The 24,145-nt window shown below is 41.5% G+C and overlaps 5 protein-coding genes across 6 annotated transcripts; 3 read left to right on the top strand and 2 right to left on the bottom strand.

Moving 5' to 3' along the window:
* The first annotated feature begins 2,928 nt into the window (after positions 1-2,928).
* LOC4339813 (pathogenesis-related protein PR-1) lies at positions 2,929-5,712 on the top strand. Of its 2 annotated transcripts, XM_066310513.1 has the most exons (2): positions 2,929-3,903; positions 5,295-5,712. In XM_066310513.1, exons 1-2 carry the CDS (start codon positions 3,175-3,177, stop codon positions 5,382-5,384), a joined length of 819 nt encoding a protein of 272 aa, XP_066166610.1. In that variant the 5' UTR covers positions 2,929-3,174; the 3' UTR covers positions 5,385-5,712. The 2 variants fall into 2 exon arrangements, with proteins under 2 accessions (XP_066166610.1, XP_015640234.1); XM_015784748.3 differs by lacking the exon at positions 5,295-5,712 and having other exon boundaries at positions 2,936-4,155.
* LOC4339812 (UDP-glucose 4-epimerase 1-like) lies at positions 5,416-9,299 on the bottom strand. The gene is made up of 9 exons (NM_001420931.1): positions 8,986-9,299; positions 8,206-8,255; positions 7,517-7,652; positions 6,915-7,016; positions 6,567-6,794; positions 6,403-6,487; positions 6,217-6,299; positions 6,002-6,093; positions 5,416-5,899 (listed from the first exon to the last, which is right to left on the bottom strand). The coding sequence occupies exons 1-9, from the start codon at positions 9,178-9,180 to the stop codon at positions 5,806-5,808; spliced, it is 1,065 nt and encodes a 354-aa protein (NP_001407860.1). The 5' UTR covers positions 9,181-9,299; the 3' UTR covers positions 5,416-5,805.
* A 6,034-nt stretch (positions 9,300-15,333) lies between these two features.
* On the top strand, positions 15,334-16,341 carry LOC4339811 (pathogenesis-related protein 1). The gene has a single exon (XM_015784661.3). It carries the CDS (start codon positions 15,639-15,641, stop codon positions 16,233-16,235), a length of 597 nt encoding a protein of 198 aa, XP_015640147.1. The 5' UTR covers positions 15,334-15,638; the 3' UTR covers positions 16,236-16,341.
* On the bottom strand, positions 16,316-18,317 carry LOC4339810 (sm-like protein LSM8). Its single transcript, XM_015784662.2, has 5 exons — positions 18,145-18,317; positions 17,999-18,039; positions 17,831-17,905; positions 16,804-16,856; positions 16,316-16,666 (listed from the first exon to the last, which is right to left on the bottom strand). Exons 1-5 carry the CDS (start codon positions 18,182-18,184, stop codon positions 16,576-16,578), a joined length of 300 nt encoding a protein of 99 aa, XP_015640148.1. The 5' UTR covers positions 18,185-18,317; the 3' UTR covers positions 16,316-16,575.
* Positions 18,318-18,452: 135 nt separating this feature from the next.
* Positions 18,453-23,182, top strand: LOC4339809 (26S proteasome regulatory subunit RPN13). The gene is made up of 14 exons (XM_015784660.2): positions 18,453-18,556; positions 19,384-19,440; positions 20,224-20,316; positions 20,453-20,512; positions 20,700-20,738; positions 20,832-20,906; positions 21,000-21,066; positions 21,143-21,212; positions 21,580-21,698; positions 21,791-21,814; positions 21,897-21,988; positions 22,070-22,147; positions 22,240-22,294; positions 22,706-23,182. Exons 2-14 carry the CDS (start codon positions 19,417-19,419, stop codon positions 22,828-22,830), a joined length of 921 nt encoding a protein of 306 aa, XP_015640146.1. The 5' UTR covers positions 18,453-18,556; positions 19,384-19,416; the 3' UTR covers positions 22,831-23,182.
* Positions 23,183-24,145: the final 963 nt, after the last annotated feature.

The raw sequence follows: 24,145 nt of genomic DNA, 5'->3' as shown, positions 1-24,145 counted from the left end.
CAGGGCCATAATAGTGCAGATCTAGGGCAGACTTGCACATGTACATGCAGTCGTCGTGTCGTTTTGATCGATGAGATACATATACTACATGCACTCAGAGCGAGTATACCAGTCCACTACTGAAAGATGAGACAATGAAGATGAGGACGAATAGTACTATCGATCATGTGCGTGATGCAACTATCGTCTATGGCTAGATGATGGACGGACCCATCGTTGGCTGTGTAGTGCAACAGAAAGCATGCAAAGCTGACCACTTGGCCAGTAAAATGTGGACAGATAATGGTGATGCAACCCAACAACCAGGGAGTACATTATAAACGGATTTTTGTCCTTAGGCCTAAGGTATTTCTAGTCTAGCTGCTCCTTCCATCTCAGAATAATTTTTTTTGGCTCTTCCAGTTTTTCCTAAAATAATTTTTTTTGAAAATTTTCCTAAAATAAATTCATTTCTAAGTAATCATCGTGTCGAAGTTTGTGAAAGTAAAGGATAAATACACTGGGAGTGGATAAAGTAGACAATAGTTGTATTGGAATTTGATAAAGCAGAAGTACTCTAGTCTTTGGATTTTATATTGGTATACGTGGGATAGGTGAAAAATAAGTTTACTTTAGGATGGAGAGAATAACTGATAGGTTGGATTTGAGACAACCATAAAGGGGAGAAAAAATCTATCGTCTTGCACGCACACCCATTTTGAACCTTTAAATGGTGCATTTTCTGAAAAAAAAATATAGAAAAAATGTTTTAAAAATCATATCAATCTACTTTTTAAAGTTTAAATAATTAATACCCAATTAGTCATACGAGAATGACTCACCTTGTTTCACGTATTTTCTCAATCTTCTTCTTTGCCTTCTCTAAAACACAACTTAAGCCTAGCTAATAAGATGTGGAAAGACACGGTTTATGTAATAGCAACCTTTTTATAAGGACTTTTACCGATTCAATTGGATACCCCCTATAATCAACCGTTTGAGTCGTATTTTAATCACTATCATAATGTCCATGTGTTACAACGGATTCTAAATAACATAAATTAAAATTATAAACCCTATATCACAATTTGGTATAAATAACGAAAGGAAATATAATCATAAAAATAATAACATCAAACTACACATAGGTTTGACCGGAACAATAACTCAAAAAAAATGTAACTAAATCTCCATTTTTTTCATTTGGCTATAAATAATTTAATACAAAGGAAAAATATAGGTTACAATATTTTTTAATGAATTAAATAGTGCTAAAACTAATATCCTAAATGGAAAAACAACTTAAATTAGCTAGAATTGAAAAAAAAAACTTATTTCAGTTCTTAGATGAAAATCCGATCCAATAATTCTGAACAACAAAACAGGTGCTTGTTTCATAGACATAAATTAGAATTTTTCCGGTCCTATTCATATTCATATAGTCTCAATATTACGTGAGTCGTCCAAGAGCATGGTTGAGCTAGACCAAGAAGAAATAGTGGCCAATAGGTCATCGTCTTCCCTTCCCAAAGGCGAGAAACAAAAGAGTAGGGAAGATAGGCGTTGGTGCTCGGGCGACCAAATGATGCTAAGGAAGGTGGTAGGACATCTTGCACAATATGACTCATCCATATATGATGGAGGTTGGCAATAAAGAAAACCAGAACAACAGAAACGCGACCGACAACGACGTGGTTCCGACAGAGAGAAACAACAACGGCGAGCTCTAGTGGTGAACATGATCGGATGAGTGTGTCAAAATGCATTCTCAGATGAGGGGATTCCATTTTCTTTGAACGCATTGAAAGAAAGAAAAATGAAGAAAAAATGACTAACACTATTCATCGTCTTCCCTAGCCAAACAAGAAACAAAAGAGAAGATGAGCGACGGTGCTTCGTTTACCAAACATCGACGAGTAAGGTGGTCGGACTTGTCCCACAATGTGGCACGTCCATGGATGCTGGCAGTTGGCAACGAAGAAAACCAGAACAGCGGGAGCACACCCAACGACGACGTGGTCCGGACAGAGAGAGAAACAGTAATGGCGAGCTCTTGTGGTGAATATGGCGAGGTGAGTGCGTCAAACGTGTTCCTGGACAAGGGGGTTATGTTTTTTTCTTGAAAGCGTAGGAGGGAGGGATCATTGGGAGAAGAGGGACGCTGGGAGGACGGGGTGATGGGGAGGAGGGGTGCTAGGGAGGAGAGGGGCCACGGGAGGAGGGGGAGCGCATGCAGCGAGGGAGAGAGGGGGTGCCGAGAGGGAGGGAGGTGGAAGCGGAGGCGAGTGGGAGGGTGGGAGGGAGGGATGAAAGAGATGGGGGGATGTCGGGAGGGAGGGCGACGTGCACGAGGGAGGAAGGGATGGATAAAAAAAATGTGCGGAATCCTTACGTATTTTTCTAATTATATATAGGTATATAGATGTGTTCCGCTTTATCTTTCACCTAGTTTGTGTCCTAGTTTATCCATGTTTATCAATTTGCACTATAAATCGTACACCTTCACACAAAGTTATTTGTATATGTTTGTCTCGAAAATCCTTTTTTTTGGCTATTTATTCCCAAATTATCTAACTTGGTCTAGACTAGAGGCAACCAGCTTTTATCTTGTTACCATCTTGGTTAGTAACTTGCCATATCAAAGTGATTGGTGACACTCTACACAACACACAGTTGAATTAATTATTAGGTTAGTTCCCCAAAAGAAAATGAGTACAACAGCTAGCTAGGTAGGTATTACTCTACTCCGTATTCTTCTAGTTAACTTGTTCGATCGTCTCGTCCGCTGCAGCCGCTCGCTAGCTAGTAGCTATAGCTAGCCCTCAATGGTGGAGGAAATTGAATGGTAAGAAATAGAGTTTAGACGATGATCGACGGAGCTCATTTCCCGGGCGCGTGGGGTGAGAAATAAAGATGCATGCGTGGATGGGAGTAAGCGATGGATATGATCGATCGGAGTTCCGATGTCCTTGCAGATTAATAATAGCAGATAGCCGGCCAAATTAAGGTTGCAGGCTGGGTAGACAAGCTAGAAGATCGATGATGAATGGAATGCATAATCTGTGCATACTAGCTAGCTAGCTAATAACACATAATATTCCTAGCTAGCTAATTGGTTGCTGCTGATTGCATATATATATGTGTATGTAATTAGGAAGCTGAGCTGAGGAGAGGAGAGGAGAGGAGAGTACATACATGATGGCCGCATCTGCAGGTCCAGGCGTCGTGGTGGTGGCGCTGGTGGTGGTGGTGTACCTCATCTTGTTGATCCGGCCGGCTGCGTCATTTCGCGTCAACGTCGGCGTGGGTATCGGCGGCGGCATCGGCATCGGCAACCAGAATCAGAACCAGGACCAGAACCAGAACCAGAATCAGAAGCCGTACTATGATGATAGCAATAACAACAACAATTACGATGAGGGCGAGGGGGAGGGCGGCGATGATCAGGAGGAGGGTCCGGAGGCGGCGGCGCCGGTGGGGCCGGGGCAGTCGTTCACCGGCGGGCGCGGGACGTACAAGTACATGGCGCACGAGTTCCTGGATGCTCACAACAAGGTGCGCGCCCAGTACGGGCTGCAGCCGCTGAAGTGGAGCAACAAGCTGGCCAGGTACGCGCGGCGGTGGTCGGCGGCGAGGCGGTTCGACTGCGTGATGATGCACTCGCCGGAGTCGCCGTACGGGGAGAACGTGTTCTGGGGGACCGGGTGGGGCTGGCGCGCCACGGACGCCGTCAAGAGCTGGGCCGGCGAGTCCTCCGTCTACGACTGGCGCGGGCAGAGCTGCAACCCGGGGCAGATGTGCGGCCACTTCACCCAGATCGTCTGGAACGACACCAAGCTCGTCGGCTGCGGCCGCTCCGAGTGCGTCGCCGGCGGCGTCTTCATCACCTGCTCCTACGACCCGCCGGGCAACTGGAAGGGAGAGGTGCCGCTAACCTAACCCATTCCATTCCATTCCTCCACCCACACGCGTTCCTGCACACTAGCTAGCTACCTGTCATTTCTTCATTTCTTTCTAGCTAGTGCCAGATCGATTTACTTTTAATTTCCTTCTGGAGTAGCATATATATACGTATTTCAGTTTTTTTTCTTTTGCATATATATGTTTCTTAATTTGTTAAAAACAATATTGAGTTTGAATTTTATTTATTTATTTATTTATTTATTTATTTATTTATACAGTGCAATTTCTTTTTACTGTTTTAGTAGCTTGTTTTTAGAGAGAAGATTACACACAACACACAAGGCGCCCTTCTTTATCGATCAACACGTTCGTTGCCACCGATCGAACCTCCCGTGTATAGATACGATGTAAAAGTTGTACAAGATCATTCATCCCAAATCACAAATTAACTAAGTAGATGATGTACATATTTATGCTCCTAACTTTAGTGATGATATGAATGGCAAAAGTTGCCTCAAGGCCAATAATTCAGATTGACGCGGGTATAATCTCCGTCTCATAGCCGGTTCGAAAGGTTATCTACATGAGCCAAGGCTGAGTTCCAAATAACTATTCGGTTCGGGCTACCTTTTCATTTTTAGGAGCACGTTTCTTTAAACCACTAGAGTGCAAAAACTTGGATCTATAATAAAAATTTATTGAAACAATCAAATGAATTTATTATTTATAGTTAACATTCAATTAATCATGCATCAATTACCCATTTCGTTTTATGTGCAACTAATTAGCTCAGCCAATAGCTAACCATACCCATAGGCAATTCCAAGGGGGGTGGTCCAAGTAGTCCCTAGACCACCCTCCATTTTCGCTTAATAGGGATCCCCTCCTCTTAAATTCAGATCATATATATCTACTCTATAGACAACGTATTCCATAGCATTATCATCTCTAATGGTGATCGGACCACAAGGTATCTGGTAAGATCGTGATATGAGTATGACCGGTATTTGTGGTTTTGTTTGTGCTTCACTTATCACTTTACAGTTTTGTGGCTAGTTGTCATGTATGTTGCAAATGTAGTAAAGTTGGGCCTATTGTGTCTGTAGCAAGCCCTGTAAGTAAGGTTTGGAATAAGTTCACTTTAGGTCTCTTATCTTGACGTTCAGTTTGAATCACATCCTTGAACCACCATACTAGATATAGTACATCACTCATTTTTTAAAACCGGTACATATATAGTCCTAAGATAGTATTATAGGCTGCTTTAGCTGACATGGCACCAGAAAAAAATAGTTTGGGTACTCTATATCTTCTGGTGTAGTAGGTCAAGGATGGAATTCAGATTCAACGTCAACAGGAGTGACCTAAAGTGAACTTATATCGCAAGCTTTGTATTTTACATGGGCCTGCAGAGACACAAACGGATCGAAGATTCGGAGATGGTCTGGCTGGCCCGTTTATCTTGTTGGGATGGATACGGAAATCATAAAGGTATGTCCTGACGGAAAAACACCCAAGATCAACTTTAGGTACTTTTAAGGCCCAATTCAACTTGTGCAATGTGACTTGAAGAAGATGGGCGTGCACATACATACACGTCTTTGCACGAATCGACGCGACAATGAATCAACAAATCATCATGATTCTATTATATAGTTCTTCCACGGTGGGCAAAATTTATTTCTACCATAAATATGGAGATTATATTAGAGGCCTCCTAAGGAGACTGATGATGAAGCTGCTGGACCCCTACAAGCCCCCTATACAATGCGGTCCATCAGATGGGATTAGTAGTAGTAGTAGTAGTAACTCAACAAGTCCGAATTCTTTGTTTCTTCATTCTTTATGATTATATATATATATGTATAGAAGTCATGCTGCTGCTGCTGCTACTGGAGGATTGGACGCCTATATTCAGCTGGATCAGTTGCTACTGTCCGGCGATCCATACCCGTAGGGGTTCTTGCTCGCCCAATTCCACAGGTCCCTGCACATCTCCTCTACCCCGTATTTTGCCCTGGTGTGAAGAGAGTACATGATGATTTTAATATTTCATTTCATTACAGTACAGATGAAATGATGTGAGATGCTATATATATATATATATCCTGATACTTACTTCCATTTCAGTTCCTTCTCAGCTTTGGCAGTTTGAGCGTAAACGATCTCGGCATCTCCAGGCCTTCGTCCAGCAAATACAAGCGGGATTTTCTGTTCAAGTTGGCATTATTATTGTTAGGACGACATCATATGATCAACAAAAGCAAAGGACAAGTTGGGAATTAATGATTATTATAGTAATTAAGAGGAAGTACACTTGTCCTGTTAGTTTACCTTTCCAGAAGCTTTCTCGAATGCTGCAACCATTTCCAGCACAGATGTCCCCTTTCCAGTGCCCAGATTGTACACCTCACATCCTGGAAGAATATAGCCACATAAATTATTAATTTATGAGATGATGATGTTTTCATGTGTCCCGTCCCGTGGATGGATGCACAACAAGAGAGGGTTCATATATACCTATTCTATCAGAATCTTCATAGAGCTTCCTTAACGCGGCGATATGACCATCCGCTAGATCAACAACATGGATATAGTCACGAACCTGCCGGCAAGGAATAAAATTAATTAGTAAATCATATACGACTGATTGTTGAGAATGAATGAATAATGCATATACATACCCCAGTTCCATCCTTGGTGTTGTAGTCGGTTCCATAGACGGTAAGGGCCGGCCTCCTGCCAACAGCGACCTGCTGGACGAAGGGCATGAGGTTGTTTGGGATGCCGCAGGGGTCCTCACCAATGTACCCGCTTGGGTGAGCTCCAACAGGGTTGAAGTATCGGAGCAGTATGATCTTCCAGTTTGGGTCTGAGGCATGCAGATCCCGGCACATGTCTTCGATTACCAGCTGCAATCATATCATATCATATATATGTTGTTTGGCTTAATTAGGATTTATTGATTGATTGATCCTAGGCATGATGATTGAACTGAATATAGTATAACAGAAGAGAAAAAACTGGAGTACCTTTGTTCTGCCGTAGGGGTTCATTGCACAAAGTGGGGATTCTTCAGTGCAGGGCACCTCCTTGGGCCACCCGTAGACAGTTGCGGATGATGAGAACACCAGCTGGCCGGAGCAAAATAGCTTATGATTATGTCCATTATTAAAAACTAAAGCATATATGTTTACTTTTAGTGGATTAAGTAAGTATAAATCTGTTGCGATGCCGCCTCCAGAGTAAGCTCAGAACCAACCAACCAACCAAAACAAGATGAAAGGAAGAAGAAAAATCAGAGGGCAGTAGGAAGAGAACAAAAAAAAAAATCTTGGCTGGGAGTGGGACCAGGCAGGCAGCAATTTTAAGAGGGGAGGGTTATATTCCCGTGCATCATGCATGGCAAACAACACACACAGACACAGAGTGGTTGTGATAGGTAGGTAATCTGTGGTATATGTTCCTGTGTTCCCCAGCAATGCAAAAAGGCATAAGGTATATCCTGTGACCCCCAGCAATGCAAAGAAGAGCCAGGCCAGCCAACCAATAAAGCCAGCAAGAGGCACGCATATACATATAGGCAAAGCAAAACAATGGGAGAAAAATAAATGAAATGGTGCGGGGGCTGTACCTTGGTGCAGCCATGTGCGGCCATGACCTGCAGGAGAGTGATGGTGCCGATGAGGTTGTTGTCGTAGTAAAGCAGGGGCTTCTGCACGCTCTCGCCAACAGCTTTCAGCCCGGCAAAATGGATGACAGCCTCAAACCTGCAGCCAAGCAGACCAGCGTCCGTCCGTCTCAAATCTTCGCCAAAACAGATAATAATACCTACTACTACTCTTCATTTCATTCATCATAGTATTGCTTATTAGTACTCCAGTATACTACGCGGTTGGGTACAAAAGGGATGGACTGTCACCTGTGATATATAGTAATGCATTAATTCCACAAGGAAGGTTCGGTTCGTTGGTTGGTACTATGAGCGTGACAGCTACCGTGCGTGATAGACGGCTGCAAATTAAACTGGCCAAGCACCAGATTCTTGACCTGGCAGGCTGGCTGAGCAGCTAGCTAGGTCCAGAATACTTGTAATACATGATGAGGAGTAATTATTTTGACAATGATCGATTTGATTTGATTCATGGAATAAACGACCGACCGACCGACCGACCGATGAAATTATGCTGAAATAGTTTAATAGCTATAGTTTGTATATATATTATGCTGAAATTTACGGTGTCACGCTGCTAACCAAAAATGAAAACAAATTAAAGGTAGGTACTTAAGTGCAAATTGAAGGAGCAAGGAAGACTAACCAACCTTTGAGAGGAGAAGATTTGGTCCAACGCTTGCTTGTCGCGGAGGTCAACCTGCATAATAATTTATATGTTATATTAGTCTAAGATAGATTTTGAGTCCTTTAAGCAAGAAATTTTATGAGTATGCAATGCACCAGGGGAATGAGCTTATTAGTATTAATAATCCTATTTATATTTGAGATTGAGATGTGGATTGTAAAGGATCTTTTTATATATGGGTGGAAAGAAAGTAGAAGGAACGTATGTGGGGTGGGTGGTGCATGCGTTGTGTGCTTGGCCATGAAAAATCAAAACAGAAATGAAGCAGGGGGGCGGGAACAACGCGTCCGGCGCCTTCCAACGCCTCCCTCCCTCCCTCCTTGGGTTTTTTTTTCCCATTTCCACTACTACTCCACCAACTCAATTCAATTCAATTCAATTGACCGCCTCCCCATGAAAACGAACGACTACAACTCCAATTCAAACAAAAATATTTGTAGGAACTCTAACTTTCCATTACTAAGGAGGAAGAGGAGTAGTTACTATTTGGATTTGTGTCGCCCGAATACAGATATAAGTAACTAGTAATATGTTGACTAGATGAGATGATTAATCCAATCCAATTGATTTCATTTCAATCTAATCAAAAAGACAAGTTATGATATATCGCCGCGCGCCGCTTATCGAGATGGGAATGGTTGTTTTGTTTTGTTAAATTAATAAAAGGAACCGCAAAATCAGAATCTAATGTAGAGAGAGAGAGAGAGAGAATTAAGTAAGGAAGGAAGGAAGGAAGGAAGACCTTGCGGAAGTCGAGGTTGTTGGCGTTGTGTCCGGCGAGTTCCCTGACGCGGAGGATGGCGAGCTCGGAGGCGTTGTCGAGGTTGTCGAGGACGACAACGCGGAAGCCGAGTTGGAGAAGCTGGAGGACGGTGTGGCTGCCGATGTAGCCGGCGCCGCCCGTCACCAGGATCGTCCGCAACAAGGCCGAAACCATCTTCTTCTACTTTGATTACTCTTGTTGTTGTTGTGTGCGTGTGTGGGGTTTGATGAAGCAAGCAAAGCAAAGCTAGAGAGCGGAAGAAGAAGAAGAGGAGGAGGTTAATTTGTGTTTGTGCGGAACTGAGGGGGAGGAGGAGGATATATAGCCGAGCCCCCCGGCCTCGAGAGAAGGCAACTGCAAAACAAAAAAAAAACACCTACTCCTACGACCGCTGCGCGTTGCGTCTGGGATGGAACCGCCCAGTCCAACTAGGGAACGCCCGCGACGGTTCGGGAAACGGCCGCCGCGTTCCTTAGGAGTATTTCCCTTTTTCCTAGCTTCCTTCCCTCCCTCAACCTCTCCTTCTTCTTTTCTTTTTTTTCTTTTTCAATCTGTATGTATCTAAGATCGATCTGCCCCGCCCACGTGTACGCCCAATTCTTATCTCTTTGCAAAATCTTCTCCTTCCTTCACGAGTTTTCTTCCCACGACTAGCATGCGAGTTTTTTAAATAGATTTCTTATATGATTTCTTCTATATTACCAAAAGTGAACGAAAATGTCCGTGCGTTGCAACGGATGAATGCTATTTTAATCTTATAACTGTTAATCCACCGTGGGAATTCGCTTGGATTTTTTTTCTAGAAAAACATGAGCTGCAATTAGGAGTTCGACATTCATCTCAAGTTAGCATACAAGTTTGTTTAAAGAGATTTTTATATGATTCCTTTTGTATTTCCAAAAGCAAATGAATTTAAAAACCCGACTCAAACACGGATGATGTATCAAAATACCCGCAAAAACATCTTCAGTTTTTGTAATAGTAGAGAAGAGATATAGATTAAAACCAAAGAAAACCGACTTCAAATACGGATGACGAACCTCAAACACGGATGATGGACCGCATAAACATTTCAATTTTTATAATAGTAGAGATAGAGATAGAGATTATCACTCCATTGTTTATTACTCCTACTCACCACTTCTATTAAGAAATCTATATATCGTCGGTCCCTCTTTCTTTTACCTTCCTTCCATAGGCCTGTTCAGATTGCAGCCAAAATAAACCCTATCAAGTTGGCAATATTGCCAAAATTTTGACAGCATTTTTTATATATTTACCAAATTTGGTAACAAATTTTTGTCAACTTTGTATGGCTGAAAATAGCATCAATCTAAACAGCCCCTATAACAACTAAACGCATATTATTCGGCTGCCAACCACCTTCAAGTTTGTGGATTTGCTCAAATCTCACCAAGTAAATTAACTTCCCCTTCAACAAAAGGGAGTAAATTAAGAGCGAACTGTGTGGCTCTTTTTGTAAACACATGGAGATAATTAAATTGATTCGTTAGGCTCAAGTGTGTTGTGTTACGCTTGTAGTACTTGCATCGTGTTATTTAATTAAGGGACACCCACCCCGCCGGGGGGAAGGAACACGAAAACTGTGTCTAATTCGTTTCCCCGCCTGTACTTCCATCGTTACTATGTAGAGTCGAATCATTAACGTTAACAGCAAGTAGCGCAATATATATGCTGTCGTTGATCATGTTACAGCAGCATTGCTTGCATTGTGAGGTGGGGGTGATGCCACTTTTTTGACAGCAAGTAAAGGAAGGAAACAGAGGCTCAAGAGAGATAGAGAAAATTAAAGTGGATGTGGTTGCTTGATTGTGCAACGTACGTAAATAGGCAGGTACTCCATTTGAAGTTGAAGGCATTACCGCATTAGCTAGTCATTTGATTTGATGCGCTTTAAGGCCCTCGCACGCAGGAGCATATATATAATTAAGCATGAATCGATGGATGCATGGATCCACGTACGGTTGACTCCGCGGGGTGGCGCTAGCTAGCTTGATTGCTTGCTTAAAATCAAGTCACCGGAATGCGTGTGACACGCATTTCTTTCACCGGAATAAGCATAACGTCCGTCATTCGATCGAGTCGTCGTCCCGCTCCCGCATGGCGCGTGCGTACGGGTACACGTTGCGCGCGGCTTCATCATCCAGGCCTTTTGACCCTGCAGACGCCGCGCGCCGACCACGACGTTGCACTCCCAATCACCTCCTGCCGCGTGCGTGCTCTATTCCTTTTCCTTCCTATCTCTATCCTAACATGTGTCTGCCCCCAAATTCATGTACAGTAGTTACTCCCCGGAACTAGCTTTCGCCAAATTGCCATCTTCAAAACTAAATAATAAACTTATTTCAAAATAAACCACGACCGTATCATGCATGTCCGATGGCACTACTATATATCAACGCCACGTACGTAATACCAGCATGAGATATATACTTCGTATATGTACCGATCGAGCTCGCACATTTTCTAAGTCAGCAGGAGGTCAACGCCATGTGTTAATTAGTTAATTAATACTCCCTCCGGGTCTCAAAAATATATAGTTTAAAGAAAGTAGAACAACATATATAGATTTGTCTTTCAAAATACTATAATAAAAATAAACATGCATTTATTTATTGTGTATATTATAATAGAAAAATAATGTTAAAGGTATATTTTGTAGACCGTATCATTGTCTAAAACAACAATTAAAATGAAACCGGAGGGAGTACTATATATCTACTTGTTCCATTAAGGTTGAAAGTAGTTGTTGTATTACAGTGGTATAAAATTAATGTTTCTCTTGCTACCCTTGTCAAACCCTTGACCTATAATAAAGTTGCCCAGCTACCCCAAACCACTAGACCATCTTATTGGTCTGCTACTATAATATATGGATTTCCTTCGTTTTAATATAAATACAACTCTAATATAGATGTGACATATTCTAATATAGACAACTACAAATTTATTAAGGTATGCTTGAGATATCTTAAGATTACGAAAATGAGAGAACAACGTCTATATTATTTTGTTAAGGTGTGCTTGAGATGAGCGCTAAAAGGTTGGTGCTGACCTCCTATGTCAAAAGGGTTGGATTTAGAATTGAAGGTAACAATTGGTCATACTCTAAATAGCTTACATAATTAATGGCCGCGATGCACACCACGCACTCCTACGTTGTGCTGGTAGCTTTCGGTATCGGTAGTCCATTCCACTATAGTAAGAGTCATTATCATCAGAGTGATTTGCACTTTGGGCCATGTTTTATTGTTAAAGTTTTACTTTGAACCACCCTGTACATAATCTTTTTACTTTGGATTAGGTAACTTTTTCTTTATTACATAATGGACCACCCTAACTCTTTTCGCTAGTGATGTCTAGCGTCTCTTTCGACAAATATATGGTATGTATATATATATGAAAATTTGTTGGCACGTAGGTAACAATTTCCTTGAAGTCATTGAAGTATTGAAGATGTTGCTTGGGGTGGTTTATTGTGCAATAAAGATAAAGTTATCTAGTTTAAAGTAAAAAGATTGGACAAAGGGTAGTCTAAAGTGAAACTTTAATAATAAATCATGGCCCAAAGTAAAATTAACTCTCACCATAATTAAACAAACAAAATACTTCAACTTCCTCTGCTCCTAAAACAAAACAAAACAAACAAATTAAAGGAAGCAAGCAATTCAAGTGCTAGCTGGCGCTTCCACGTTCGTATGACGGCCGGCCCCGCCCCGCCCCCAGTAGCTAATTCCACCCGCGCGCACACACGTCATTTGGCAAGGCTCGCTATCTAGGATGTTAGGATTTGTTTAGTTTACGTTAAAATTAAAAGTTTGATTAAAATTGAAATGATGTGACGGAAAAGTTAAAATTTTGTGTGTGTAGAAAAATTTTAATGTAATAGAAAAGTTAAAAGTTTAAAGAAAAATTTTGTAACTAAACTCGGCCCTAGCTACATACTCGATCGAGTGTAAATACTCTAGATATGGCTTTTCTTATATATCATATCAATCAAAGGCTAAATAATATCCGTAGCTAGATAGCTAGGTTGACAGTCAAGCATGCACTCTCTCCATATATATATATATATATATATATATATATATATATATATATATATATATATATATATATATATATATATATATATATATATATATTAAATTTGTTTGGTGCTCCATGGTGCCCGGGCACCATGGTGCCCCATATGAGTGTCCTATATAGTAAATTTGTTTGGAGCACCAAACAAATTTACTATATAGGACACTCATATGGGGCACCATGGTGCCCGGGCACCATGGTATCTAATGTACAAAATCACTCAAATTTTTCAAAATTTTTAAATTGTGAGTATATACCTAGTTATAATAATTCGATTCATATCTATACCTATCAACAAAACAACTCAAATTTAACTTTATTTCACAATCCATGATTACATACCTAACTAATTATATGTATGGATGCTATATACCTAGAATCAAAATCTAACAAAAACAAGTTCAAATTCAGTACAAACATGCTTTGAACTAGTTAGTAAAGTAGTTAATGTTAATACCTAAGTAATTGAAAAAGTTTCATACTCATTTGAATTGGGTATATACTCAATTTCAACAATGGTGCCCGGACACCATGGAGCACCAAACAAATTTACTATATATATATATATATATAATCTTTATTCTTTTATTTATATATGTATGTAAGAAAAGAAGAAGATATATATATATATGCAATGGTCAAAGAGAGCGGGAGAGACAGGGGATGGAGGTGATGCATGCGTACATATCCATTCGTTGTGATCGATCCTACTCGATCAAAGACATGCGATTCTGATTGTGACTGTGATTGGGATTTGGAGGTAGCTGTTATCCACACGCATTCGGATGCACATATATATATGACTCGATCGTGTGTCCAGATAATAAACAAGATAAGCTACTGCATGTACTGCTACTACCCTATGTTAATTGTACGAGTATTACGTATGGACGGTGCCAGGGGCACACATCTTCATTCATGATTTCATTATATGGATGATATGCATGCATGTTGCTTACTGGAATACTTATATATACATCCGGACACGTAGGTCTTTATATACACATCATCTTCATTTAATTAATTAGTTAATTGATTGATTTGATTTCATATATAATCATATACAGTATGGGGTAACTTGTCTTTCGTCGTATATTAATTCCTAGATAGCTACGTAGCTCGATCGATCAGCGGCTGGTCGGCGCCTCTCGAAATCAACAACAACGTATAGGTAGGAGTAACTAAATACTACTCTCTGTCCCAAAATATTTGGCGCCGTTAACTATTTTTTAAAAATATTTGACTGTTTGTCTTATTAAAAAATTTAAGTAATTATTAATTCTTTTTATATTATTTGATTTATTGTTAAATATACTTTTATGTATACAAATAGTTTTACACATTTCATAAAAGTTTTTAATAATACGAACAGTCAAACATATTTAAAAAAAGTCAACGTTAAACATTTTGGGAAGGAGGGAGTAGTATATAACTAATTATCTCTGTTTTGTTTCCTTATAATTAGCTGTTGGTGCATGATCAATCGCCCGATCGGAGGGTGAATCCGATCGAGCTAGTTTGGTCTACAGCGCGCGGCTGGATGCATCATATCGATCATATATATCGGCATATATACGTACACACACTCCGACCCAATTAAAGAAGCAGAGCAAGGGAAAGCGTAAGGCATAGTTAGTTTTCCGAGCAAAAATCATTCAGCAGCCATACAGCTTTTCCGGTTAAAGAAGCAGAGCAAGTGTAAGGTAGTAGATACAAAGCACATATGAGCTTGACATGCATGATTCTTTGATCATCACGTACTAGTATAATGTAACGTAACGTCGTATGATTGATCCGCTAGCTAAGCTAGCTGGTCGTTATTGCGAACCACAAGTATATACTACGTATATAATCTGTCATATATATGCAGTCGTAGCTAGCATATATTAACGGTTTTTCTTACAAAAAAGATAGCATATATTAATCTGTCATACTCATAACCATGTCAAGTGGCGAAGAAATTAAAACAGATATTAAGTAATTGAAAGCAAAGCGGCCGCAATTAACGCAACAGAACAGAAGAGGGCCCCGCGACCGCGAACGATCGAGAGTAGAATGTCCAGGTGTGTGGAGCCTAGCCTAGCACAAGGCGTACACACGAACAGGCCGGAGAGGATGGATGGAATCCAAGCCAAACAAAAAAAAAAAACATTCCTTCCGTCCGTTGGCCGTTGCAAACAGGTGCTCCGTAGTTGTAGAAGCAGACGAGACACGGCAGGCAGGCAGCAAGCTGGTAGAGCCAGAGCCCAGCCAGCTGCCCTGCCAGTGCCCGGGGAGGTTAGGCTTTGTTGTTTGGACAGAGTGGCCGTGCGATATGATGATATGATCGATGCAGAGAAGAAAAGAAAAACTGCCTAAACTTGGCATTGGCATTATTAGTTCGTTGTTTATGGTTGGAAGAGCGAGAGGCAAATCCAAGAAAAGCAAATGGCAAAAGATGAGCTAGGATATAAGAAGCCCATTAGCACTATTGGATTGGATCGGATCGGCGGGCGGCCTCGTCCTCGTCGGGACGACGGCAGACAATGGCCGCCGCCGCGATGATCCTCCCATTACTATTGCTATTGTGTTGGTTTCTGCTGCTGTCTGTGGGCGACGCGATGTGTTGGTTCAACGACGACGCATCAGCATCGGCACCAGCGGGGTGGTTGGTGTCGTGGACCAATGGGATGGGTTGGTACAAGGGGATGCCGCGGGAGTTCGTGGACGGCCACAACCAGCTGCGCGCGCGCTACGGGCTGCAGCCGATGAGGTGGGATAACAAGCTGGCGAGGCAGGCGCGGCGGTGGTCCGACGCCATGCGCGGCGACTGCCAGATCCGCCACTCCACCGGCAACAGCTTCGCCGAGAGCCTCTACATCGGGAGGAACGGCTGGAACGCCAGGGCTTCCGACGCCGTCCGATGCTGGGGCGACGAGGAGCACCTCTACGACAGGGACACCGGCAAATGCACCGCCGGCGTCGACTTCCACGAGTGCGGCCACTTCGCCTTCATGGTCAGGCCCAACTTCACCAGGATCGGCTGCGCCCGCGCCGAGTGCTTCAACGGCGGCGTCTTCATCACCTGCAACTACTTCAAAGACGAGCAGCACCAGCCGGCTACCCCTCCCACCTACTCCTAATATGCTCTTCTTCTCTTCAACAACTGACCTGCCTGCCTTCCTCATTCATGTACATTGATACAGCTGCACAAACAATACAATACAATGGAAACCAAATCTTCACTCACTGAGTCACTGTGTCTGTGTTCGTGTTCAACAAACATGCATCACCCATCCACCACCACATAAAACCATAACATTCTTCTTCATGCTCGCTCATCCGCTTGCTGGACTTCCTCGCGTACGTTAAAGAAGTTCACTCATCGGCAACACTAGCACCCACTTCTTCACAACTTCTGGGACAACACTACATTTAGGTTTAGCTTACTACTAGTAGTAGTACATCATTCATTCGTTTCCATTAGTGGATCACGGGCTTCAGCGGGTGCGCTCTCAGATTCGATAGATCCAGCCTCGCATCCAGTTCTTCATCCACCTCCCCCACCACGCTGCTGTAAATATGCATCACCCACGGATTCAACTTCAGTTAGGCACACCACCAAACAAAATAACACATCCATAAACGACCTCCATGCAGGTAATTAATAAGCAATAAACAGCTCAAACGACAATTGAGGAAATAGCTTACATGTTGTCGCCCCTTATGATGTACAACCCAAGAACAAGCTGTTGCACTCCCTCCTGCAGGTACAACACATTTCTCTCATCACTACTCAAAATTTCAACTGTACTACTAACAGCACATGCCACAAACTAAAAGCATGACAATTTAAAGGCATTGGCCCCTAGTCCTTAAGAAGGCATATCCCATATTCAATAGAGAGGTGCATGATACGAGACATATAACTATTCATAGTCAACATTGCCTGCAAATTGTTAGAACAACAACTCTGCACCATAAAGAACAAAGACATTCCAATACCTAACTATTGAAGACAAAAAATAATATGACTTCTGAAAAATTGAACGTGCACAAGGTAGAATTAATCGAACCAATCCTTGAAGAAAAAGGTGCTGTTATGACAAATTCAGCTAAAACATGTTACAGTATAAACTCATTATTTTGCAGGAAACGAACTTCAGTTCATACTGACAGTAGACATGATGATAGATACGAACAGTCAACAATATGAACTCATTACTTCATGATGACATTTATAACCATCATGAAAGAGAGCCATCTTTGAAAACAATCTGTGTTTAGCCATAAAGGGTACTGTGTAATACATGTTGGCAACTAACTTTCAAGCACCATGAGAGAAACTTATTGCTGATTGCAGAATTCTGCACTAGTGAACCAATGAGAGCATTTGACAGCAAACCAGGGAGAAGGTCACAATTAACAAGGACATACTGGAATAACAAAAAAAAATTGTGTGGCTGAACTTGTAGCCTTAGCAAACAGGCAACTCTATGGAAAATGCCAAACAGACTGTGGTAGAGATTCTAAACGCAGAAAAATTTAGCAGAGTAACTAACTGTAAGTATGACCGCCTTGTAAACATAACTTTATGAAGATGGAAGTAAAGTGTGTGTTGCCGGATTATCAGGGCATATAGTACTAGCTTAGTGAAATATTGATATTGCTGTAAAATTAATTGAAGGTTTGCAAGATAGCATGAAAGAAGCGTAGAAAGAGTTGGGAGCAACCCTACCCTGGTAGAATAGACCCTCTCATGGGACTCATCGAGGATGATGTTGGTGGCTTGATCGAATCCTCTGAGTGTCCCCTGACGAAGCGGAGGCAGGGCAATTCGAGTGAGTATTAGCGAGAGCCAAAAAAAACAAAAAAGGTGTACGAGTAGATCAAACAAGGGGCTCACCACAATGTTGCGGCCATCGTTTGTGATGACGGATATGATCTCTGGAGAGAAAAAAAAAACATCATCTATCACTAGTAATAGTAGGAGGAGGAGAATCTTGGGTAGCTGGGTGAGATGAGATAAAAAAAAAAGAGGGATGAACTCACGGTCGACGAGCGATTCGAGCCCCGGGCCGGCGGACGCCATCCTGTAGTTCAGGTGGAGTGGGGTGATTGGGGAAGCCGCCGCCGCCGCCAAGGGGATCGCCGGAGTTGAGGGGATGCGGCGACGATTTGTGTTTTGGAGAGAAGAAAGAGATTGAAAACCCTAGCTCAACTTCGTCTTTGGAGTTGCCGAGCGGGCTTTTATATGGGCCATCAAATGCGTGGGCGGGCCTCTCCAGCCCAGCTAAGAGAAGCCCAGCCCACCATGAGAGATCCTTCTCTGCTCCCCCTCCCGTCGTCATCGCCTCCCCAAATCACATCACATCGCGTCGGAGAATCCCTCTCCTCCCGTCCCGCCGCCGCCGCCGACGACGACGACGACGTCCAGCCCTCCTCCGTAATCCCCCACTTGTTGGTGAGTGACTGAGTGGTGACCAACTCTTGCTCCATTGTTTCTAAGATATTTTCTTCTCCCTTGCCCTACCTGTTCCTCTCTCCAATCCAAATCTCTCTTTCTAGGACGGCTGCTCCAATCGATTTTATTGCTCATGTTTTTCTTGGGTCCTTACCAGCAAAATCTTATAGATCACCCACCTATTTTGCTCTCCTTGCTTACATCTACATGTAAGAAAAAAAAATAAACAAACATAAAACACTGCACCATCCTGTAAGGAACTAGCCCCTGCAAACAAGCTAATCATTGACGAGTTTTATGTTAATGCGACTTGCTAGCTGCTAGGGTTTTTGGCTAGTCTTCGCCGTTTTTTGGGTCACGTTGGTTCTCCACTATGAAATAACACTACAGCAGCACAAAAGTAATGCAGTAATAATATCTTATAAAGCCCAAAGAAACCACCTTACAAATTACAAATCTACAAGCACGCAGACGCAGGAATTTCTTTATGTAAATACTAATTTGTCAGTTGCCTACGTGCTACTTGAAGATGCAAATACTGCACAACAAAGACTCTAGTGTACATAAATTTATAGATCTAGTCTTCTTTAATCCTTCACAAGTGCATTTTTCTGTATTTTACCAACACATGCGCATAATGTTTTCATTCTCATATGCACAAAGTTCTAAAGGCAGCTACTACTTTCAGACTACAGTACCTTTTGTTCATCTCAATTGGCATGCAGTACACTTCTGACAACTAGTTACTGATAACCTATTATACTTCACACTTGCTTGATTTTGTTCTATGTCCAATACTTTACTGTCCTTTTTACTGCCTGTTTTAGGGCCTGCACCTTGTGGTAGCCACTCTTTAATCAATGGAGAGCACAGAGCCCCTACAGGTAAACTCCTCACTTTGCCTTCTAGTGTTTCTGCAAGTATTGGTTTTTTCAAATACCGAATTTCCTGTTAGTGTTTAACTGCGATGATCGGTTGCTGTTGATTTGAGATCATGATTTAGCTGCTGCAAGTTCCATCTAAAATGACATTATGGGCTGTTTGGTTGGTATCAACACTTTGCCAAAAGGATAATTGAGGTTGTCTTTTGTGGTGGACAAATTCTCAACTATTCGCAAATCTTGCCAAGTAATTGAGTGTATGACAAGTGAGCCAGCTGGTTAAAGAAAGCCTGACAGAAAATGGCATTGGTAGTACCATGTTAATGGGCTGTTTTGTGTGTAATATGTACAAAGGCCTGAACCATGTTTGGACCAGTTTTTCATCGTACATGATACAAAAAAAGAAAAAAAAACATAGATGTCTCTTTTGTATACTAGGCAGTTTGTTTCTTTATGTTTTAGTTCTTTTCAGAAAACTGGGATAGAACTTCTGTTAATCTTTGCCTGCACTCTAAAAGGCCAAAATATTTAGCTAGCAATTTGTAGCAAGAAAATCTTCTGATAAGAAATGTAGGTTGTGTATAGTGAGCTTTCAGTAGTTCAGTGAACTGAGTTAATTTTCTGTTGCAGTGCATGGTGCTTATTGATCTATCTCAAATTAAGATCTTGTGCTTATTCAGAATCTTAATGACCTATATATTTATTTTTGCCATCTCATTTATCTCTGCTATGATATAACAAGGTGTTGAGCTTCTATTTAAAAACAATCTCTCATGTGTTTGTCAGGATATCATGTGCGAGTTTCGTGCGGGTAAGATGTCCCTTGATGGAACACGAGTGATCCCAGACACACGCAAGGGTCTTGTTCGCATAGGAAGGGTATGCATGCTAAAAGTCATACTTATCTTGAATTGAAGTTCTGTACTTCTATTTGTCCAGTATAACTTATAAGCCATTTGCATTCTCATATTTTATGGGGATTTGCAGTGCAGTTAACATATCCACTTGTTTGTAGGGTGAAGAAGGCTTGGTTCATTTTCAATGGCTTGATCGTGGACAGAATCTAGTTGAAGTTGTATCCTCTCGAGCATAGATAGTAGTTAGTAGTCATCGTGCACTCATTTTTTAATCTGCAAATACTGTACTTGTATGACTCGTATGTTTGAACTTTGAACTTGGCTGTGTCTGTTTCTCCTGATTTCCATTGTGTATATCCTAGGAAATTATCGTACTTTTGTATATCCTTGATTCCCTTTTCACAGGATCAAATTGTCTTCCCTGAGGAGGCTGTCTTTGAGAAGGTATTGAATATAGGTTCAAGTTTATTTTCTTCTGCAAGACCATCTTAGTGAACCTCTTGGGCTTCATTGATGATTGTAATTCAACTTAATCAGGTAACACAATCTTCTGGAAGGGTTTACATCTTGAAGTTCAGGCACGATAGCAGGAAATTCTTCTTCTGGATGCAGGTCAGTTGAGTGTGTGTGTGTGTATCTGTTTGAAAACCACAGAAGTCCTTCCACCAGCTAAAATTTACTTGTGTTTTGCTCTTTACTGTGCAGGAGCCAAGTGCTGATGACGACTCACAAATATGTCGCCAAGTTAATGCCTACATAAACCGACCATTAGGTATGCTGAACGTTGGGATCTCAACTCTTAATTATGCGCTCATTTTTCTTGTGTCTTAAGTTGTATGGGCGTGCAGATGGTGAGGCAGTTTCTATTGAAGCTGAAATGTCACATGAAGACACAGCTGATGATGACATCTCCTCCAGGTAATTTTAACGAACTGCAAGATGCAATGTGCAGCACAGAAAAACCTAGACGTTTGCATTGCAATCTTTATTTTTCAATGGGGCCGTCAGAGTAACAGATGGATGCACGTTCATTATAAACCACAAGTATATTCACTCCAATTTCATGCATAAGTTAACACTATCTATGTCTAGCTGAGTTTATTGTGCACTGCCTTTCATTCTTCCTATTTTCACACTGATATTTTTCCTGCTAAATATATATGAAAGTGTGGCCTCAATTTGTTCCTGATATGGCATTCATGCATGCGTGTTGAGTTTTGGGTATAATGAATTAATGACCATTTAATAATTCTAACCCCTTTGTTTCCTTCTTTCTTCTCATCAGAGCTGGGAATTTAGTTGATCAGAGCATGACTGCTGATTTAGCTGGTGAGGTGACATCTGCTGCTGGGCCAGTACGGTTGGAAGACCTGCAGAGAATACTGAGTGCTATACAGCCATCAGGTATCAGCTGAAAAATCATGTCACTTTTGAAATGTTCTTCCATTTGACCACCTTCTCATTTTATTTTACTTGCATTCGCCTTGTAATTTCAGATGCTGTGGCAGACCCTGATGCTGGTAATTACAGTACAATACTCTATTGATTCACTTTTCTTCAATGATTTGCTGTATGTATCAGTACTTTTAACCGCTGTAACAGGATTAGGATTAGGAGACATCTTGAAGCCTGATTTGGTGTTACCACTCATGGAAACTTTGCCCATTGAACAGTTGGCATCATATCTTCCAGAGGTTTGTAACTTTGTATTTGTCATCCTGGTTCTTACTTCAATTGACTCTTCCACTCATTTTATTGTGCTTGCTTAATTCCAGGGCCCATGGACTGCTGGTGATATTCTTGAACTATTGCAAAGTCCTCCTTTGCGGCAGCAAGTAGAAGCGTTTACCCATGTTAGTAATTCATCTTTCTATTGAACATCTTGGTGAATCGTGACACAATGCTTCAAATGTTATTTTTATTCTGATATTTGCATGTATGGCAGGTGCTGCGGACTGGGCAAATAGATCTAGCACAATTTGGAGTTGACCCTAGTAAATGTAATCCTTCTCATCTTCACTTATATTGACAACCAAATTTCTCGTTTATTTGCACTGAACAGTAAAGTTAAATGCAGCATGTAGCAGGCTCCTTTTTTTTTTCATTCGCAAATACACGGTAGATAATTTGTGCATGTGGCTGAAACTTTTATTTATGTATTGAAAAAACACAAATTCTGCAACTGATACCTCAATGACCATGATATTTACCTTGCTAGTCTAGCTTTTACTTTCAATGGCTTATGGAGGTGACCCCTGCCCAAAATATGAGCGTTGTTTTTCTGCTAGACGACAAACATCCTTGATGCTAGTTGGTCAAGTCTGAAAATGATTTATTTAGTATTTGTAAAATCTGGAGATGGAGTGAGATGTTTTCGGAAAACTTATTTGATGGGTGTCTTTGTGGCACAGATAAATTCACAGTAGCTTCGTTCCTGGAGGCTCTTGAAGACTCCGTGGCAAAAGCTTCAGGAGCTGGAGACAAGGATTCAGAGTCCCAGAGAGGCGGTGGAAATGATCCCATGGATGAGAGTTAATGTCAAAATGGTTTGGTTTGAAAACTTGATGAAACACAAAGCGGGACTGGACTTATGTTGGCACGCACAGGCCTATTTCTAGTCATTTGATCTGATTATAGATGCTTGATAGGTGGCATAGACATTTTGAAGCTGGCTTTATTCTGCACTGCCTGTGCTGTTATGTGTATACAGGGAGGATACGGTGGTCTAGCCTATTTTGCACTGGTGTATGCTCAGTAGAGTATTAAAGGTACTGGACCATTGTTAAGTGTACTTGGGCGTCGTCGTCATATAATGGATGGATGGATCGGCTGATCGATCAGCTGGGTTGGGCGTACGTCTGCGCACTGCTCCTCCCAGTTCAAGTACAGATGATCGATCTCATTCTTCTCTGCTCTGCATGTATGATGGTAGAATCCTGAGCAAGATGCTCGCGGAAGTTGGCGATTCCCAAACAGCTTTGCCTCTTGCTGCTTCTTTTTCGTCGTCCAAAGCATCGTTGGTAGCATCTGTACTGATGAAGAAGATGCTCGCCCTCGTCATCGTTGACGGGAAAAGCTTCGATCCTGTCGTTGTCGTTGTTGGACGCCGTTGTTCATGTGTTTCGGCCCACATTAGTACTCATAAGATTTGGGGCAAAAGTATTTACTAATATTCATGCATTTTCGTGCCAAGGTAAGTATTTATGAAATTTAGGACCGAAAGCTAAAATTCCTTCATTCCTTTTTTATCCAAGGATAATACTCATGCAATGTTAAGCCTAAGGACAATACTCATGTGCTTTGGGGCAAAGGCTAAAATTCATTCAATTTTGGTCAGAAGTTAGTACTCCTGAAATCTTGAATCAAAATCTAATATTCATGTGTTTCGGGCCAAAAGAGAGAATTTATGCACTGTTGGTGCCAAGATTTAAAAAACGAGATTTAGAGAGACGTTTCTCCAATTACCTTTTAAGAAAATAATATGAGCATGTTACCTGTTGAGGTTGAAACCACATACCCTTGCCAGTCAAGTGTATCTTGGTGCCAAGGTTAATAATGGAGAATTTTTTTGGATTACACGGAAGATACATGCACTACTACACATGCACACACACTCACAAATTTGCCCCTAATAGATTCTCAAAGAGACGAAGACCATGGCAAATCACTAGCTTCATGAAACCCCATAAAAATTGCATCCGTGTGTGTGCATAATGTTCATAGCCACTAGAATTTGAATTCCATTGCATTTTCGGAAGAAGGCTAGTATTCATGTGTTTTCAAACCCCCCAAGTTTAATACTCAAAAAAAAAATTAGGCCGGAGGCTAAAATTCACACAATTTTTTGGGCC

The sequence above is a fragment of the Oryza sativa genome, chromosome 5 (genome assembly GCF_034140825.1).
Source record: "Oryza sativa Japonica Group chromosome 5, ASM3414082v1".
NCBI lineage: Eukaryota > Viridiplantae > Streptophyta > Magnoliopsida > Poales > Poaceae > Oryza > Oryza sativa.
The sequence above is the reverse complement of the archived record's forward strand: the minus strand, read 5'-3'. Positions and strand labels throughout refer to the sequence as shown.